The 18,375-nt window shown below is 47.5% G+C and overlaps 2 protein-coding genes across 4 annotated transcripts; one reads left to right on the forward strand and one right to left on the reverse strand.

Annotated features, from left to right (window-relative positions):
• Positions 1-2,491: 2,491 nt before the first annotated feature.
• NMNAT1 (nicotinamide nucleotide adenylyltransferase 1) lies at positions 2,492-13,578 on the reverse strand. Of its 2 annotated transcripts, none has more exons than XM_020782218.3 (5): positions 13,439-13,578; positions 5,568-5,741; positions 4,464-4,647; positions 4,072-4,211; positions 2,492-3,470 (listed from the first exon to the last, which is right to left on the reverse strand). In XM_020782218.3, the coding sequence occupies exons 2-5, from the start codon at positions 5,683-5,685 to the stop codon at positions 3,067-3,069; spliced, it is 846 nt and encodes a 281-aa protein (XP_020637877.2). In that variant the 5' UTR covers positions 5,686-5,741; positions 13,439-13,578; the 3' UTR covers positions 2,492-3,066. The 2 variants fall into 2 exon arrangements, with proteins under 2 accessions (XP_020637877.2, XP_020637878.2); XM_020782219.3 differs by lacking the exon at positions 13,439-13,578 and adding an exon at positions 12,915-13,018.
• Positions 13,061-16,967, forward strand: LZIC (leucine zipper and CTNNBIP1 domain containing). 2 transcript variants are annotated; one of them, XM_020782221.3, is made up of 7 exons: positions 13,061-13,230; positions 14,502-14,627; positions 14,789-14,924; positions 15,063-15,161; positions 15,762-15,857; positions 16,503-16,584; positions 16,723-16,967. In XM_020782221.3, exons 2-7 carry the CDS (start codon positions 14,527-14,529, stop codon positions 16,779-16,781), a joined length of 573 nt encoding a protein of 190 aa, XP_020637880.2. In that variant the 5' UTR covers positions 13,061-13,230; positions 14,502-14,526; the 3' UTR covers positions 16,782-16,967. The 2 variants fall into 2 exon arrangements, with proteins under 2 accessions (XP_020637880.2, XP_078235350.1); XM_078379224.1 differs by lacking the exon at positions 13,061-13,230 and adding an exon at positions 13,280-13,445.
• The last annotated feature ends 1,408 nt before the right edge of the window (positions 16,968-18,375 follow it).

Consider the following 18,375-nt stretch of genomic DNA (forward strand, 5'->3'; position numbering starts at 1 on the left):
TTTGCTTTGTTCCTCCGACTCCCAACTTGGAAAAACCGTCCCTCCCCACCCCACCCCCAGTGCTCTCAATAATTGAACAACCTCTTCGAATGTCATGGCTGAGACCTTGAACTCTCACCAGATGCCTGGCATTATTCTCTTAGAACTCACGTGATCACCGCGGGATTGTGATGACCAGACCCTCTTGCAGCTTTTCCTGTCTTAGATCTTTCTGGTTTTCAACAGGACCCTGACTAGATTTTAACGGAAATAGGGATCCAGTTTTATAGTGACCAATTCTGAAACGCAGGCAGTCCTAAGGTTGTCCTCCTTGTATCTTTGGCTAGTTTGTTTTTTTTAAAACGTGTCTGGTCTCCGTTTGGTGCCCTTTTTATTCTGGCCACAAATCTCTCCTCTCCCTGTTTTAAAAACAAAGGAGTCCTTCAATATCTCAGGTACCTTGAAAACCCTATTAGGGTCGCTAGGAATCTGCCTTTGGCTTGATGACACATGACAACAATAGCCAAAAACATCTGGAAACCCAACACTTCACTCCCCACTTCCAGCCAGAGCGTTGCTAGAGCCAAACATCATCAACACGGATTGGGACCCAGCACGCTGTTCTGCCATCGCTCAGTTACAGCATGTCATTGTATGCATTCCTCTTGAAAGTTGCTTTCCATGCCTTTCTAAGAAATATATTTTGGATGCTGAGAATCTTGCCACCGGTCGGTCGGTGATGGATCAACAGGTCTGCGTTCTGAGCAGTGGCATCATCTCTTTAGATGCCGTACCTGCAGAGCCAGACGCTGGGAGTTCGATTCTGCCACAGTGCCTCCCAGGTGAAGAGCCAGCCTGGGTGGCCTTGGGCCAGCTGCACCATCCCAGGGCGCCCCCTGGAGGAAAGGAAGGGGGAAACACCTCTGAGTCATCTCTACCAGGAAAACCCTGGAAAATGTTGGAAAGTCAGAATGGACTTCATGGCACACTATTATTGTGTTATGTTATGACTACCCCCAACAAGGTACCCAAAGAAACACATTTTGTTCCTCTCAACTTTATTGCACCGGGTTTATTCTAATTTTCCAAGAGATAGTTTGCAAAAGGACACACGCATTCCCCCCTCTTGGCTTCTATACAGCGCTTTTCTGGCACCGAAAATAAAGCGCAGGAAGGCACCCGTGTGCACGCACACAAAACACATTCCAGCATGATGATTCTCAAGGGTAAACTGTTGGTGAGGAGTAGCAAAGTGTAATTTCTGTAATGAAAGGCAAATATGTAAACACGCCACTCTTGGGCTCTGCTTTGTTCTTTTGCGAATGATTCATCTAAACAATGTTTTAGAGCGAAAAATGGAAAGCAAAAATAAAAACAAGGAAAATAAATCAACATCCCCCCACACCTATGCTCAAAAGCTAATTTAAAAAGAAAGAGCCTTGAAGCCACCTTCCATTATGCCTTTTGGAGGAGCCATAACGACGCTGACTCTGTTTGTGGGTGTCGTTTGGCGTCCCCGAACCCGGAGATCTTCAGCTCTGTGATGTTACAAAACTCCTATGACCTGGCAGCTACCCAGGATAGTCAAACTGTGGGTGATAGGAGTTGTAGTCCAGCAACTCTCAAAACCTCCAGGTCCCTGGTTCAAAGGAAATGGGTGCAGATTTTCTAAGGATCTTTCTTCTCTCTATACGCAATAATGTTTTTTTTTAAAATCTTCAAACAAAAAAGCACTGTTGCCCTGACAAACTCCAATCATTATACTGCACATCGTGGCTTTTCACATTTTCCCTTCCCTCTCCCCCACCCCAACTTCTAATTTGTTGTGTTTTTTTTTAAACAGGAGGATTCTTGCTCCAGGGAGTCGACGGCTCATGAATATTCTGTTTCTTCTTTGCACAAGTTCTCAAGTCATCGGATCAGTTCGCCCCATCAAGATCCTTTTTCACAGACACCCCCCAGCCCCGATACGAATAAATCCTGCAGCTTATTTCTTTGAGTCTTATAGAATCATAGGACGCTGCCAGGGAGGGGGAAAAGTGCAAAAATCTGGCCCTGTTGTGTTTAAGTTGAATGTGTGGACCAACCCTTTCCTGCTTGGTTCTTTTTTTTCCTTCCAAGAACAGTCCCATAGGAACACAGTGACGCAGCAACACCCAGTCTGTCCACAAACAGCATTTTGCAGACATAACCCTGTCCGTTCGAATCGTGGAACGCAGACCAAGAGCTTCCTTCCTGCTTCTCCCCTTTCCCCTTCCTCTAGGACACGAAGCCTCTCTTCCGCCCTCTTTTCAGAACCATCCACCAATGCTATCATGAGTATCTCGATCCCAGTGCGAACTGTGATTCATGATGCAACCAGGGTTTACTTGGTTGGGCGTTGGTGTTAACTAGAACCACACCTGCTGTTTTGGCAGGAAATCGGGAAGGAGGAAAAAAAAAAGACCTGTGCCTTACGGGGGGCCAGAGGCAGCCTGCAGCTGGACACCCAAAGGGGTGGAGGAAAATGGGGTCCTTCCTTCCCCTTTCCATTTGAGCACACCCAACGGTAAAACGTTCTCCCCTCGCTGCTGTTATCGGCCACTGCTTCTCCCTCCCTCAAGCAGGTAATATCCAGCTACCAAACTGGAACTGGGCCAGGATGCATTGTGTCTGATGCTATGCTCTGGACCATTTCTGCCCACTGGCGTAGGCCAAGGATCTACATCACCTTGGTGTTCTGGGACTGCCACTCCCAGAAGACTATTCCCCACATGCTGGGCTGGCCCAGGTTTCTGGGAGTTGCAGTCCAAGGACACCGGGGTGACCCAAGAATGGGAAGGTAAAGGGGCGATTATTGCAGTTTTGGACCAATCAAGCGGTCACAAAACACACCGGAGCAGGTCCATGTGGCTGTTTCGAAGAGTCAGTTGACTGCTTTACCGAATGCCCCGATTTCTAGGCACCAGGAGACGCCAGACACTTGGGGGCCGGAGCCAGCGAATCGGCCCCGAATGTAGGCTATCCAAAGGGAGCATCGGCAGGCACTCCGATCATTGAGTGCATCCTACCTGCCCCCCCCATCCTGTCCCTGCAGGAAAGGAGCGTTCAGTTCTTGGCAGCTTTCCTCGTATATCGGTGCAGAGGAGCCAAGACAACGTCTTTATTCTGATCTTCACTCTCGGCCGTGTAGAGGTCGTGCTGCTCGATGTATGCCTGGACTTTGTCCGGCACGAGGTACCGGACGCTCTGGCCCCTCCTCAGCGCTCTCCGGATCTTGGTGGCTGAGACATCGTTGGCAATCCACTCCTCCACCAGGTGAATGTTGTCCTTGTGGTTCCAGAGCACGTCGGATTCGTAGATGAATTTCTGAGCGTGGATCCCCATCCGGGTGACGCACACCATGCCGTGGTTGGCGACGATCTCCACGATGTCTTCCTCTTTCCAGAGATTGGGGACGCTAAAGGACTCCAGGATGTCTGCTCCGCACAGCATGATCAGCTGGGGGACACCTGGGGGGGGGGAGAGGAAGAATAACAAAACCAGGAAGGATCAGGTTTACATCCCACCCGTTTCTCCGCTGTTTCTAGAGCTACCGTCAGAACGAGTTATCCTTGGCACTCGGGATACGGGAGGAATTTCTGAACCCCTAATGGTCTGCTTTACTATCCAGATTCTCTCCCATGGGAAAGAAAGAGGAAACCTCGCTCCAGCTTCTCTCTCGCTCAGTCTCTTTTCCCTCCGCGTTTAGCCTGGCGAAGAAGAGAAGGCTTGAGGGGAAATACGATAGCCCTCTTCGAATATCCAAAAGGCCATCGTCAGGCAGGGAGAGGATGGTGCAAACCTGGCCCCGGGAGCTCCAGAAGGCACAGCTGCGACCCAGGAGTAGAAACGAGAGCAGGGGAGGTTTCAGGGGTTCATTTGGAGAACGGGTGAGTGGGAAGAACAGAACGGGAACGGAGCATCTTTGGGAGGCAGAGGGCTTTTCAACAGAGATGAAATGGCCCTTTTCTCAAGGAGGCCATCCTCCCCTCCTTCCCCCTGCCTTCTGGGTTCAGCCCTGCCTGGGCAGGGAGGACGAGAGGGTCTCACCCCTGCCCGTATCCACGGCACCTTTGGTTTGCGGCTGGTTTTGTTGGGCGGGATCCCGGCTGCCGGCTTCTCGCTTCCTTTTCCGGCCCGCCTTATTGGGGGCAGCGACGGGGTCGAAACTCTTGGCGAGAGGCGGACGCTTCAGCTTCTGCTGGTGGTACCTGCGAGGCAAACCAGCCCTTGAGAAGCATAAAACCACAGGGGCCCTTGCTCGGCGGGTGTGGAAGCCTGTCTTTCAGGTGGATTCCAAAGCATCGTAGCTTTGGAGTAATTTCCAGGGAAGCGGGAGCTGTTCCCTCGAGCCCAGCCCCTCGTTGCGCTTGGAGAAGAACACAAGAGGGCCCTGAGAATGAGCGGCCGGCTGGCTGGCTGGTTGCCCTCCCTGTCCGGCTGCCCCGCTGAAAGGGCCATACCTGAGCACCTTGATGGTCTCCTGCCAGTCCTTCTGGCTGCTCTCCCAGTCGTCCACTTCCACCCAGTCAGAGTTCTCCGTCGCCAGCTTTGCCATGGCCACCCGGTGACTGGCACTGATCAGCCCCGTCTTCTTATACGCATCCCCCACCGGTGAAACGATCCCCTTCAGCACTTTGTATTTCCCTGTGAGGAGCCAAGGGGAGAGGGGGGCAGGGCGGTGTAATGGTTAGAGCCAGATGAGGATCTAGAGGAGAAACTCTTTGTCAAATGGGAGGCAACTGTTGTAAGGGAATATCACAACTGATACGAACTGAACCCGGGGTGGGGGGAAATGATTGTGGACCACGGCAGACACAAAAAGAGGACGAATTACTGCAGGAAGTATTTAGTGGGAAGTCTTTGGTCTAGCGTTCCATCTTGTGGCTATGGTGTATCCCTTAATAGCCACAAGATGGAACTCTAGACCAAAGACTTCCCACTAAATACCGTGCTTCCTACAAATTACTGAGTTAGGTCTCTGGCTGCAGAGCCAGAGGTTGGGAGTTTGATTCCCCCACTGGGTGCCTCCTGGGAGAAGAGCCAGCCTGGGTGGCCTTGGGCCAGTGGCACCGTCCCAGGGGTGCCCTTAGAGGAAAGAAAGAGTACCACACGTCTGAGTCTTCCTACCTGGAAAACCCTGAAAATAGGGTCACCAGGAAGTCAGAACTGACTTGACGGTACACGATTAGATTAGTAGAGTCTTTTTGAAAGATGTACTCTGTAACCACAATGCCTTCCAAGCGTGTTGGATTATTACTCCTATCACCCCCCCCCCCCCCAGATGGCGGACTGAGTTCTCCTGCTGGCTAAGGACGGGAAAGTGCTAGGTTGAGGCATCACAGATGTTACTCAGCATCCTTTAGGGTCAGAACAATGGTGGCACCCGCCTTTGAACCTCTGACTGTCATTCTTAACCAATGAAAACCTCCTTAACAAATGTATCCGCTCTCATTCATTTTGCGCTGGAATGTCACACCCCCCAGCGGCACCAGGAATCGAACTCCCAACCTCTTAGATAGAGGAAACGTGTTTCAAAGTTGGTTCTCCCAAGCCCCTGGTTTTACCTGTCTCGTGCAAGTAATCCCGCGCCAGTTCAAAGAGCCGGAGGTGCATGTGGGTGATCGGGTTGAAGGAGCCGCAGGCCAGCAAGACCACCTCGGTCCGGTCGTCCGAATTTTCCATGGGCTCTGGCTGTCGCCGCAGGTGCAGAGGGGGAGCCGTGCCAGAGCAACCGCCACCTGCAAAGGGAGGAGGGGAGGCAGGAGGAGAAGCCGAGGGTTTATTCCATGCTCTTCGCGGAGAAATGAAAAACAAACCTGGAACCCAAGAAGCTAAGTAGAAACGTTTTGATTCGGTGGCCAACAAGCATTTAAAATCTGGGCCGGAGGCGATGTCTCGTCAGACTGCCGGGAAAGCAAAATGGGGTTTCCGATTTTACACGGGATGGAGGCGACACAGGTGCGAATTTGCAGACTCTGCGCCCCACCGAAGACCAAAGCTTCAGGGCCCCCGGATCGTACAGTTGCAAAAACAGGGGGATCAACCATCACTTGCCCGACTCACTAGCCTAGTAGAGGCCACAGTGTACCACTTAAGCCACCGTCGGCGCCCTAAGAAAAAGGGAACTGGATTGTGTCTTTCACGCCATTGTTGTCCTGTCCCTCACTGACCCTTCAGGACAGGAGGAAAAAAAAATCTGGTCTTTCCCCTTTTTTGTGAACCCAGGAAGGCTGTGGTGTGCTAAAGTCATTCTACAGGAATGCATCCAGGATTCTTTCTTAGCCCTACCCGGAGGTGTCAGGGATTGAACCCAGAACTTTCTGCCCGAGGACTGTAGCTTCGACCGCTGGTCTGGTCGGCCAGCAGAAGAGAGGCGCGGGGCGGGGTTTGGACCGTGCATTCTGCCAGGAGAAAGGAACGGATCCTGCCACGCTCCTCTTGCCTCTTTTTCCTCTCAGGCTCTTGGCCATCCGCGATGATTCACTTCTGCCTGGCTCACGTCGCCTACCACTTCAGCAGGGGGTTCCCGAAGTGCCACCGGTTCAAAGGGTAAGCACCCCGTGCCGTGGGCCTCACCCACCCACAGGGGACCCTCCCGCTCATGATGGAACAGGTCCTTTGCCATTCTCAGATCCTTGGAGAGGTCAGGATCCGAACCCTGAATCCCCAGCCAGAGTTGCAGATGGCTGGAACCCAGCTCCGTGAGCAACCTCCACGTGTCCGAATTACAGTACATTCCTGTCCTTCTTACCCCCAAGCTCAATCAGGGAATGGAAATATAAATATTATGTAGTGACTTCTCCCCTTACAAGTTAAGTGTGACCCACACACTCAGCTTCACATTACTCTGCTTGCAGGGCAGAATGCCACTGCTGGGAAGGCATCTCAGTTTTGGACTACCAACTCCAGAATCCCCCAGCCATCATGGCCAGTGGCCATGCTGCCAAAGGGTTCTGGGACATGTAGTTCAGAAAAGAAACCATCTCATGCTGTGCGAGACCTCGGCGGTGAGCTCTGAAAACCAGTTGCAAGACTAAGGGAACAATCATGCCTACATGCATATTATATATATATAAAGATACATATTTCCAAGCCATTGGAAGAATGTTCACTGTGTATGCCTGATTTTGCCTCCCTGCAGCCAACTTCTCCTCTTGATCTTTGGCATCTCCATCATCCTTTCCCAACTCTACATCCTGCTAAGGTACGACTTGGTGATCTCACTCATTCCCTTTCCTTACAACCTTCCTTTAAAGGCTGGCATACCTTCCGGAACAGGAGGGGAACCAGCCGGAATATCCTGCGGCATTCTTGAAAACAGAGAACTCAAGGCCTCGCCCATGACTCTTTTTAGGACCGGTTTTGGCCTTTGTTTCTTGAGTGTCTGCTTACAAAGAGACTACCTGTCGTTTTCCTGTTTTTTTCTTTCTCTCTCTCTCTTTCTCTCTGTCTCCTGTGAGTTAGAAAGCTGATATTCCAGACTGGGAGGGCTGAAAACCCAATGGAAGGCTGTAGGGAAGGGAGGGTGGGATGTCTCAATAAGCAACAGCTTTGGAAATGGAATCACCAGTTCCCCCTCCCTCCCTAAGTACAGCACCATTCAGAGCCTGGAAAAACGTAATTTGTTGAATGACAGCTTCCCACCCAATGCAGTTGATCTGGTGCTCAGTACCCTGGAATTGCTAAGTTTCTAGTCCTTAAGCAAGGGAGGACAGGGCCTTGGAAATGTGTGATGTACCGTCATGCCAGAAGGGAAACGGTGAGGAGGGATGCGCTTCCATGCCCGGAAGTAGCATAAATTATGCACATGATGTGCAAATATATGCAAATATGCCTTATTTGTACGGGTGGCAGAGTTCAGCTTTTTCCTGCTGGTGCAACACACGAATCAGAATATGTCAGACGTATACACTGCCAGGCTGTGTTTGAAGAACTAATTATGGACTAGAACCTTGTGTGTTATTGGTCTCTGTTTCCTCAATCCTCTCTCTTTCAGGCCCAAATCTTCTCGCTACTGCAGCCAGCCTCTTCTCTACAACCTGGTGGGAAGCATCACCTTCACCTTCTTTGCCGTCGGTAGGGCTGCGACTAGCAGGCACGAAAAGAGCCGGTGGCTTCCACTTTGGATAAGAGAACAGGACCAAAGTTTCTAGTCCTTGTGAAAAAGGGGCGCCTGAAATGTCAGGCGTCAGAAAGAAAAAAACAAATTGCAATCGGGCTTTCCACTACCCTCGGGAAAGGCATACGGTGGGCCAAAAACTCCTGCCTCCCCAAAATCTGGTAACAGGAGGGTGGGAGAGGGGAGAATGTACTTCCGAGTACTCCATGATGGGGCAGGATAGACGGGACAGAAGTTGCAGATCTGTCCGTCCTTTGGTCTGCACACTTAATAATGGTAGGATGTGATTTTGGAGGTGTCGCTCCTGTTGTTTTTGAGATTTCTTTAGGAGAGCTGCCCACCCTATGGGGGGGGACTCAGCAGCTCTTTCAGGCGATGTGACTACATTATTGCTCTAGCGTCGCTTTGCTTCAGTGAGGTCATTCCTCCCTTGGCTTCTCTTCAGGTCTGGCTTTGCTGCTGGTGGTGCTGGATCCCATCCCTCGGGAGCTGAGGACGGTCTTTTCCATCTTCGGACTGGCATCTTTGCTGGAAGGGGCTTGCACAACCGCTCTGACGGCTTTAGCAAGGCCATGCGTGGGTAGTCCTTGTGCCTGGGACGTCGGGCCCCGCCTACAGAACGAGCAAACCTAGGGGAAATTATGTTTTTTTTTCCCAACGAGAATTCCCAGCATCTCCTTTTCAAAAATGCCAGTTAGGATCTCAGGGAGCAGATCAACGTAAAGCGAACTTCAAAGTACTGCTTTTAACTTACAAAGCCCTAATCAGCTTGGGTCCAAGCTATCTCAAGGACCGCATCTCCATTGATGAGCCTTAATTAATCAAGGGAGGCCTTTCTCTCAGTACCACCACCATCCCAGGTGTGCTTGGTGGGGACACAAGATGGGGCTTTATCCGGGGCTGCTCCCAGACTCTGGAACTCCCTCCCACTGGAGTCCAGGCTGGCCCCGTCTTGGCTGTCTTTCCACAGGCATCCAAAACCCCTTCCCTTAGCAACTGGCCTCCTGAGGGTTTTTTTTAAAATGGATCCTTGTGCCCTGATGTTTTTAAATGTGTTTTAATTGACCATTTTAAATATAACACTGATTTAATCCCTTCTTAACATATTAACTGTCTTTAGCTTTTAAATATAGTCTTTTAATTGTTCTACAGGGACGTGGTTCTACACCGCCTTAGGACCTTTTTAATGAGAAGGGTGGAGAATTTTGTTTTGAGTAAATAAATAAATAACCTGTACGGGTCTAAGTTCCATATATTGGACCGGGACAAAATGCAGCTTGATTGTTTATAAGAACACTTTTCGAAGCAATAACATATGTGTCTCCATCCTGCAGGCGAAAACCACTCCAGAGCTGTATTACTTGTCAGTGATTCTCTCCGTGGGCAGTGTGGCATCCGCCGGTACATACAATTGTGTCTCCTTGTGCCTTCTTTTCTTGGGTCTTACTGACACTTTGAGCAGATTGTTCCGTGTGACGTGTCTGCTTTTCAATGCGAGATGCTTAGCCCATGGGGGTGAGTTGTCACTGTAGCTGCATAACTGGGAAATAGCACTGGACATGATTATGTTTTTTTTAAATCCAAAGCTGTTAACCACTTTGAACATTGTGGGTTTTTTTTTTTTTGCCCTGGAGGGTGTTGCGTTTCTCAGCTCTGCATTCGAGACTAGCCTTGTCAAAAACCAGCTCATGCCTAAGCAGATCCTTCTGCTGCTCCCAAGCTGGCACACAAGTGGGAGGGTTTTTAAAAAGGCCCAGAGGAAAAAGGAGGTGCCTTCTTTGACATCGGGCATTGGGCCGGATCCCTATCTGTATGGGATCCGGATCTGTATGGTGTCCAATAGGCAAGGTAGAGGAGCCTAAAGACAAACAGGCCTGCCTTCTTAAACCTGGAGCGCTTCCTACATTTCAGGGGAGAGGAGCGAATATTTTCATGAGGCACCCAAGCCAGTCTCAAAAGCCCCGGAATAATCCTCCCTGATCTAGTGCCTCCCAAATGGATTCAGCTCCAACTTCCCACAGCTGGCTGGACAGCTCAGTGGGTTGAGGTCTCTGGCTGCAGAGCCAGAGGGTGGGAGTTCGATTCCCCCACTGTGTGCTTCCTGGGAGAGGAGCCAGCCTGGGTGGCCTTGGGAAAGCTGCACAATCCCAGGGATCCCTCCCCACAAGAAGAAGGGAAGGGTAAACCACTTCTGTTTATTCTCTACTTGGAAAACCCTGAAAAAGTGTTGCCATAAGTCAGAACTGACCATATGGCACATGATGATGACAACTTCTCACAGCCCCCTGACATCAGCCAGTTTGAATTTCTCAGCCCACTGTAGTCTCCCTGATTTCGGCAGTAATTGAACAAAGGGGGTGAGGTTAGTAAGTACAAGAGAGGTCGGGGGGGGATCCACATTTGCTGTATCTTTCCTCTCAAACCTGCATTTTGCAATTGTATGAGATACTCCGATTCCTTCCTTCTCATGGCATATTTTGTTTGTCTGTTTCTTCAAGCCATTTTCTCTACCTTGGGACTCTTCTGGATTGCCAACAGGGTTTCTCCCGGCCTGATTATGAACAAGGAGGCAAAGACTGGGATCTGTTACAAGCCAGTGTCTGAATGCAGCTGCCTGTGGCATGTGTGAACCCACAAGAGGCTGGGCACCAAACTCTTCGTTTCCTTCAACCGGCATCGCACCCTGTGAAACGTGCCCAGCTTGCTTTCCTCTTTGCCTCGGAGAAAGCTGACTGATCTCTCCAGCAGCTGCAGGAGAAAAGCCTGGAGCCCGGGATACTCTCAGCCAAAGTCTTTAACTATTCATAGGTTGCCGGCATCAGGGGGCCTTTTGAGTCAAAAAGACAGGGTGTGAGGGATTCTTTTAACTCGCAAGGGGGAGGAAGTCTCCAGATTCTCAGATGGCTTTTGAGAGGTCCTTCTTATTTTCTCTAGATCTTGTTTTAAAGGCTACAAACGCTTCAGCAGTGGGATGCGTGTATGTACAAAACAGCAGCGAAGGCTGCGAGCTTTCCACTTGAAATATAATGGCTTGCAGCAACATCAACTGGGAGACAGTTGCCAAGGGAAACAACTTCGGAACCTGAGAAAAGAAGGAGTCCAGTTTCCTACAGGATGCTTCAAGAAGCCATCGGAGGGCAGCCGATCCTCATGCAGCGGGATGGGACGTTCCAGGCGGCTGAGAATCATGTTTTGTTGCTGAACACACACCTAGCTAGACCTGCAGTGTAGGCACCTCTGTTGTGACATCAGCAATCAAACAGCGGTGAACAAGGTCCCGAGTTTTAATCTCTTGCCATATACAGTTTAAAAGCAAACTTCCCCACATATCTTTTGGGTTTTGTAACAAGTGTATGTGTGTGTGACTATATAATACAAGAGCACTTGTCCTCCATGTTGCTGAATCAAGGGTGGACTGTTTCATAGCAATGAGCATGATATCACCTAATCAGTTTTACGGCCAATTTGGGATTTAAAAGAGATTTTCCTGGTTGTATTCCAGATTCTACTCATTTCATCCTGCTGGTTCTCAGTTTAGCAGATTGTGGGCTATGGATGGATCAGTAGAGGTAGAGGGCAGGTGTTGGGAGCCACCCTAGATCCTCATCCAGGCTAACCATTGCCTCTTGGCTTAAAATATCTCACAGTTTTGTTAAGGAAATAAACTAAGGATTACAGTATACAAAAAAGATACAGGGCAGGTATCATATATTACAGCTAATAATCTTAATGTTTTTTAAACTTTGTGAACAAGTGCTCACTGGTCAGCTAACAGATGAAGCGCTTACTTTCTATTTTTCATGCAACATTTCCGTTATTTTTATTTTTATTTTTATTTTTATTATTATTATTATTACTACTGCTACTGCTACTGCTACTGCTACTGCTACTGCTACTATTATATGAAATAACATGTAATTGGAGTGTGCTGCACACCACCCCAAGTCTCCCCATGAACTCTTTACAGTATTATGTTTTCAGGGAAGAATAAAATTTAAATCAAAGGTCTGGTTCTGATACAGTATAAACTATACTGCAGTCACATTTCAATCAATGGATCATTTTCTTTTTGGCCCTAAATGTGAATTCCAGTTTGACAGCTGATCAGAGCACTGGGCTAAGACTTGAGAAATCCAGGTTTCAAGCACTCGCTGGGCCATGAAGCTCATTAGATCACCCTAGGCCAGCTACCCTCGATCAGGATGAAAGGAGATCCACCTATACTCCCCTGAAGCCACTGAAAGAAAAGGGGTAGGAACTTAAACAATACAAACAATTACACACACACACACACACACACACACACACACACACACCAGGTCTTGCTGCATTTAGTCTTATTGGGGTCTTAGGGCTTGCTTTCTTAGGCTACTTCTAAGACCTTCACACCTAGATAATATTAATAGTTAAATCTTAAGTTAAATGTGAGGGGTCACCCAATTCTCTCCCACCCCCACTGCCGCCAGGTGCCCAACTCTACTTTAGCCAAAGCTCAAAAAGATAAGACGAGACTCCTCCAGAAAGGGAGGGGAATTAAAACAGCCTGGCATCGCGATCCCATCAACAGGAGATGATGATTAATCCACAAACATTGGTCCCAACTGATGCTGCCACCCGGATACGTTCTCCGAGGGGAAGGATCCTGTCACCTTATGACCACCCCTTAACGGTTCCTGAGTTGTCGTTGAGGAGTTCCTCGTGATGGGAAGCCCCTCGGCCCAGCCTACCAAGAATCATCATCCTTAGAGATCGTCACGCCCCCCCGCCGCCCGCAGCAGCAAATGTTTCTTACCAGCCCAGGAGATTTCCCTTCTTCCTCAACCGGGTCAGGAGGAACGGAACCAGGCGGGAGAGGGAGCGAAGGGGAAGAGAATGGTCGCCGTACCCAAGGTCGGCGTTCCTATTGGCCAAGGTCGCCGGATGTCGTCCGTCCCAACAGCCGTTCCCCCACCGCTTCGGAAACGGAAGTGGGAAGGGTTTGGCCCTCGAGGGCTCCAAGACCCCCCCCCCGCGGCCCACGGAGAAAGGATGTGACCTGGGAGCGTTGCGGTGGTTGTGGGTTTTTTTCCCCCATTGCTGGAGGCTGGAGGAGGAGGAGAGTTTGGAGGGTAAGGGGAGGGGAGGGCTGGAGGGATAGGAAAGGGTTAATCATAAGGCTTGGGTGGGGAGGAAGGGGCTCTGCGGCTGTCTAGGACCTTTTAGGGATTTAAGGAATACAGTACGAGGCTTTTCGGCTTAGGGACGAAATAAAACCTGTATCACAGGAATATATAGAAAAATTAAGGGAGATCGCAATGAATTACATTAGTTCCCTACCTGCAAGGTAAAAAGATGTGTAGAAGATATAGTGGCTCAGCTTCGGTAGAAAGAATTGCTGGAGGTCCTTTGGAGTTAGGGTTGACAAAAGAACCTTTCCCAATTTCCCGTTATGCTTTTATGTTTCTCTCTTTCCGCGCTCCTTAGGGGAGGGCACAGGGTTTGCTCCTCCTTAAAAAAAAATTCTAGGCCTATGAATGAGACTTGAGAGACTTCCTGGATCTCTTCAGCCCTAGTCTAACTCTGTAACCAGGGCAAGACAGTGGTGGTAAGATGGCAGTGCCTCCGACTGGAAGGCTTATGGATTGATGAGCAAGCCCAGCTCCAGTGAGCTTTCACAAAGATGTACAACATGCTTTTATTCTCAATATTAGATAAGGAGGGTGCGGTCGGAGTTGTTCATAAATCTGTGATGCTGAATTGGGATTTGAATACAAATTATAATACGTTAAGCCTAACTCTGGTGCTTTTTGCACCATATTTCCTATTGTCAGCACCACATGGGGGGGGGGAAGACCCTCTAATGTACTACAATACAGTTTTACAGAGAAATGTCAGTCGGGTGCAAGTCTGATTCTCCATTGAACAAAGTGAAGTGGTCACCTCAGGCACTAGATGAGAGGATTAGGTGTGTGTATACATTGTATGTTTATTCACTAAATTGCTGCCAAAGCATTTAAATAATTAAAATAAATGTAAATAACAGGATAGAGCAGAATGGAAATCAGGAGAATGTGATCTTATGGCACTGAAATACCTTTTCACTAGAAACTAAAAAGATGAGAGATTTTACTTTGGAAGTATTATAAACCTACCTTTGTTTTGTTTATGAGGATATGTAAAACATACTGCAATAACTGTTCCATGACCAGTAAAATCTCCTGTGGACCTTTGCAATAGGATTGACATGCTTAAGTAAACAAAACCAGATATTGACCTTTGTATTAAGGCAATGTTCTTTTATGCTGCATTCCTTATATACTTAGCTGGTTGTTTTATCTATACAAACTGTAAGGTTGGGATTGTGTTTGTTTGTTTGTTTGTTTTTTTTTATCTATTACAGAAGCGTGTTGTGCAAGTAATTTAAAATGGCTTCAAGGGGAACAATTGAGACCAGTAAGTTGAAACAGAACTTAGAAGAACAGCTGGACCGATTGATGCAGCAGCTACAGGATCTGGAGGAGTGCCGGTAATAAACAGCTTGCTGAAAATGACTCACTCTTGTAAAACGTTTGCATACAATCTTCTAAACTTAGTTAGAAGATTAGCAAATTTAGTTGTTCTGTAACTAGCTGCTTTAAAAATAAAAACGTTTTCGAAACTCTGGTTGACTTGTTGCTTCTTGTTCAGAGATGAACTGGATGCAGATGAATATGAAGAAACCAAGAAGGAAACACTGGAGCAGCTGAGCGAATTCAATGATTCCCTGCAGAAGATTATGTCTGGAAATATGACCCTGGTAGATGAGCTTAGTGGAATGCAATTGGTGAGTACTGGGGTGTGTTTTGGGAAGGGGGCCGAGGCCTCTCAAAAACACTGCAGAGAACAGAATATATTTCCTAGCATTTTTTGACCCAAGCAAGGAGGAGAAGCAGCACAAATTGGCTTGTCTTTCTTTTTCCAGGCTATACAAGCAGCCATTAGCCAGGCTTTTAAAACCCCAGAAGTCATCAGGATGTTTGCCAAAAAACAGCCTGGGCAGTTGCGGACAAGATTGGCTGAGGTAATGTGCTTTCACTCCTCTTAAAACGTAAAGAAATGTATATATGTTTTTTCCTTCCTTACATGACAAATTAATTAGTAAGGATCACTGTTGAGCTTTAAGACTTGATGTTTAAATGGCAATTTTTCCTCTTCCCTTCTCATACCTTTTTCTTTTTGTGCTGCCTGCTTTCAATGAATCATAGAATCACAGAAAAGTGAAGTTGGAAGGGGCCTCTAAGGCCATCAAGTCCAACCCCTTGCTTAATGCAGGAATACAATCAAAGCATATGTGCTAGGTGATTATCTAATGTAAGCTTTATGGCTGAGCCAGCTCTGTTTTTATTGAGGAAAATTTTGTGATTGGAAAGCTAAAAATGCTTCCACCAAAGTCTTTCTATTTTGTGAATGAGGAATTGAAAACCAGGACAGAGCTGAGTATCTTTCAGTAGACATGCACTGTGAAGTCTCCTTGAAATCAGAGCTCTGCAGGTCTTCTTAGAAAGGAGGTGCTACTTGACCAGTTTATTTCTTACCGAGCAAATGTGCTTCAGATTGCATATATCTTCACATATTACCGTAAGTAGGTAATAAATGCCTTTTCTGTTTCTTTCCTTCATAGATGGACAGAGATCTAATTGTTGGGAAGTTGGGGCGGGACCTTTACACTCAGCAGAAAGTGGAAATTCTCACTGCCCTCCGGAAGCTCGGAGAGAAGGTGTGCTTTGTGGATAATGCATCCTTCACAGAATTATTAACTGAATTGTGTATATTATCTTCCCTTTCTCCATATGTAGGAGAGATTAAACTAACAGGGTACCAGAAAAAGGTCCTTTTGGCAGCGAACCCACAAGTGTTGATCTTTTCTCTCCAGTGAACACAAATCGCCTGCAGCTCCAGACAAAATTTTAAAATGTGTTTATCTCTCCATGCTTGTTATGAACTGCTGTTGTTTTTATTCATTGTTGTTGCTGACTGAACCTTTAAGAAGGTACCAGCTGATTTTATTTCTGTTATGATTTTATTAAATTTTATGATTGTCTTTGGTGAAGCCTTGCACACTACCTTTAAAAAGATAATTGTGACCTCAAAGCTGGGCTATAAATCAAATAATACATAAAATAAAGGTATCTGTATACATGCCCTAGAGCAGATGATCAATGCCCTAGAGAGAAAACTTATTTGCGTTTTCTTTTTAAAAATTACCCCATTTAATGTTTTCCAGTCCTCCTTGTTTTGGGCATAAAATACAAGGTGTTTATATATACTGTTCTTCACATCTACTTTAATCACCTGAAAGATGCCATATAAATATGATCTGAGAACTTTTATTTCTCTTACTTTCCTCCCTCTTTGTTTTCAGTTGACTCCAGATGACGAGACTTTTCTTTCGACGAATGCAGGAGCTGCTCTCAGCCAATTTGAGAGGGTCTCCAGTGACCTTGGTAAATCTCTCTCCCCCTCCCTTCTTTCTGAAGCCTTGTTCTTGAATCAAATATACTGTATCAGACAAGGGTGTGTTGGTTAGAAGGGCCTGTTGTCGGAATATAGATTTCAAAAACGGCTTTTTCTTGTTCCTGCAGGCTCAGGAGACAAGGTCTTCGCTCTGGCAAGTGTTGAGGTAGAAAAATCAAAGAAATGAAAAATTCCTTTTTCGGGGGTGGGTGGGTGGGTATGGGCTGCTTTTGTCTGCTGCAGCCAGCTACACTTTATTATTATTTTTTACCATGTTGTATTTGTGCATTTCCTACAGACTTTTTTTGTAATATTCCTTGTCTTAATAGCAACCTAATTTAAAAGCATAAAGTTTCAAAAGTGCCCTTTTCAAGCTCAGCAATGTACATTTCCGAGGCTTATACACTAAGTGGTACTTTTTGAACAACAACAAAAATTAACCTACTATGATTGTCATCTTTTGCACATGTGCAAATCTGTATTATCTCCATCGTTCCATGTCTTTAAAATAAGGATTTCTCTACTAAAACATTTTTTCCTTTTCTCTGTTTCCTACACGGGATGGCAGAAAAAAAATCTCTCTTCCAAAGCCCTCAATGCACAAGTTCAGCTGTTTCCTAGAAATTCCATTTCTTTTGTTTTATTGAAATCCTTTATTTTTGGGGGGGGGGAAGAGTGTGGAATGCACAACCCTTTGTGTGAAACCCCTGCCTAAAAAGAAACCCCAACTCCAAGCTCTCACACAAGCCAAGCGTTCTCCTACCCTGCCGGGTTTTGCTCTGGATATGAATGGGCGCCATTGTGCTGTAGGATCTTGATTGGCGAACAATAGGAGCCCCATTGAGAGCTTTTCTGGGCCAATTTAACTCTGTATCGGAATGACAGGGAAGGCAGTCAGAAGTGGCAGCAGGAGGCTGTGCCTCTGGCCTCCTTTGGGAGCCCGGGGCGGTGTTATCGGCTACAAGCAACCGTTCTTCCATTGTGTTTGGAGGGCAGCGTGAAACAGCTTCCTTCCAAGTAGAAACAAACAAACAGTGGATGTCTCTTCTTTCCATGAATGAAGGTCACGCTTGGTGTCCATTGACCTTGTTAGTCTAGGGTCTCCCTGGGGGTCTTCTTGGCTCAACTCCAAGATGCCGGTTTTGACCTACATGCAGGGCGGGGCTCAGCCATACCCCTTTGGCTCCTGATCGGTAGTAATAAATGTGGCCGTCTCTCCCCTCCAGAGCTCTTGGGATGATGTATGTAGGTCTCCCCACCCTAAGCGATGTTATCCTCAGAACAAACTTGTGAGGTAGACTAAACTGAGAAGGAATGAAGGGGAAAGATGACCTTAAATTTGCCTCAGTGATCTTCATGTTAGTGTGGGGAATTGCAGATCCACGCATGGCCCTTGGGGATCCCCCAGTATGGCCATATACACTTTTCTCGTCAGATCCATCTTGCAGCCTCAGCACCAGAGTTCTTGCAGAAGGATTGTTTAAGTATAAACCGCTTGCACTGAATGAGTAATGTGAGGCTTCAGTTTGAACAGAACTTGACTAACAACAAAGAAAATCTAAACATTGCTCACCTTAAATCTCAGGGTGTGTGGATTAGAAGGCCCTTCTGATTTGTGTGTCTCTCTTGCCTAGTCTGTTCCGGACCTTCAGCCATTTGCTTCTGAAGGCCTTAGGAATGGACCTCAACAGATGGGAAACCTTGACATCTGAGTGTTCAGGCTGGAGGTAGGCGGTGCATCATGGCCTCTCCCAATTTGAAGAGACCCTTGTCCAGCAGGC

Source organism: Pogona vitticeps, chromosome 7 (genome assembly GCF_051106095.1).
Source record: "Pogona vitticeps strain Pit_001003342236 chromosome 7, PviZW2.1, whole genome shotgun sequence".
Lineage (NCBI taxonomy): Eukaryota > Metazoa > Chordata > Lepidosauria > Squamata > Agamidae > Pogona > Pogona vitticeps.

Coding starts and splice junctions, on each gene's coding strand:
- NMNAT1 (XM_020782218.3), bottom strand. CDS start 5,685: ATGGAAAATTCGGACGACCGGACCGAGGTGGTCTTGCTGGCCTGCGGC. Junction 4,212..4,463: donor GAGACCATCAAGGTGCTCAG/GTATGGCCCTTT, acceptor TTTGCCTCGCAG/GTACCACCAGCAGAAGCTGA. Junction 3,471..4,071: donor AAACCAGCCGCAAACCAAAG/GTGCCGTGGATA, acceptor CCCCCCCCCCAG/GTGTCCCCCAGCTGATCATG.
- LZIC (XM_020782221.3), top strand. CDS start 14,527: ATGGCTTCAAGGGGAACAATTGAGACCAGTAAGTTGAAACAGAACTTA. Junction 14,628..14,788: donor CAGGATCTGGAGGAGTGCCG/GTAATAAACAGC, acceptor CTTCTTGTTCAG/AGATGAACTGGATGCAGATG. Junction 16,585..16,722: donor GAGGGTCTCCAGTGACCTTG/GTAAATCTCTCT, acceptor TTGTTCCTGCAG/GCTCAGGAGACAAGGTCTTC.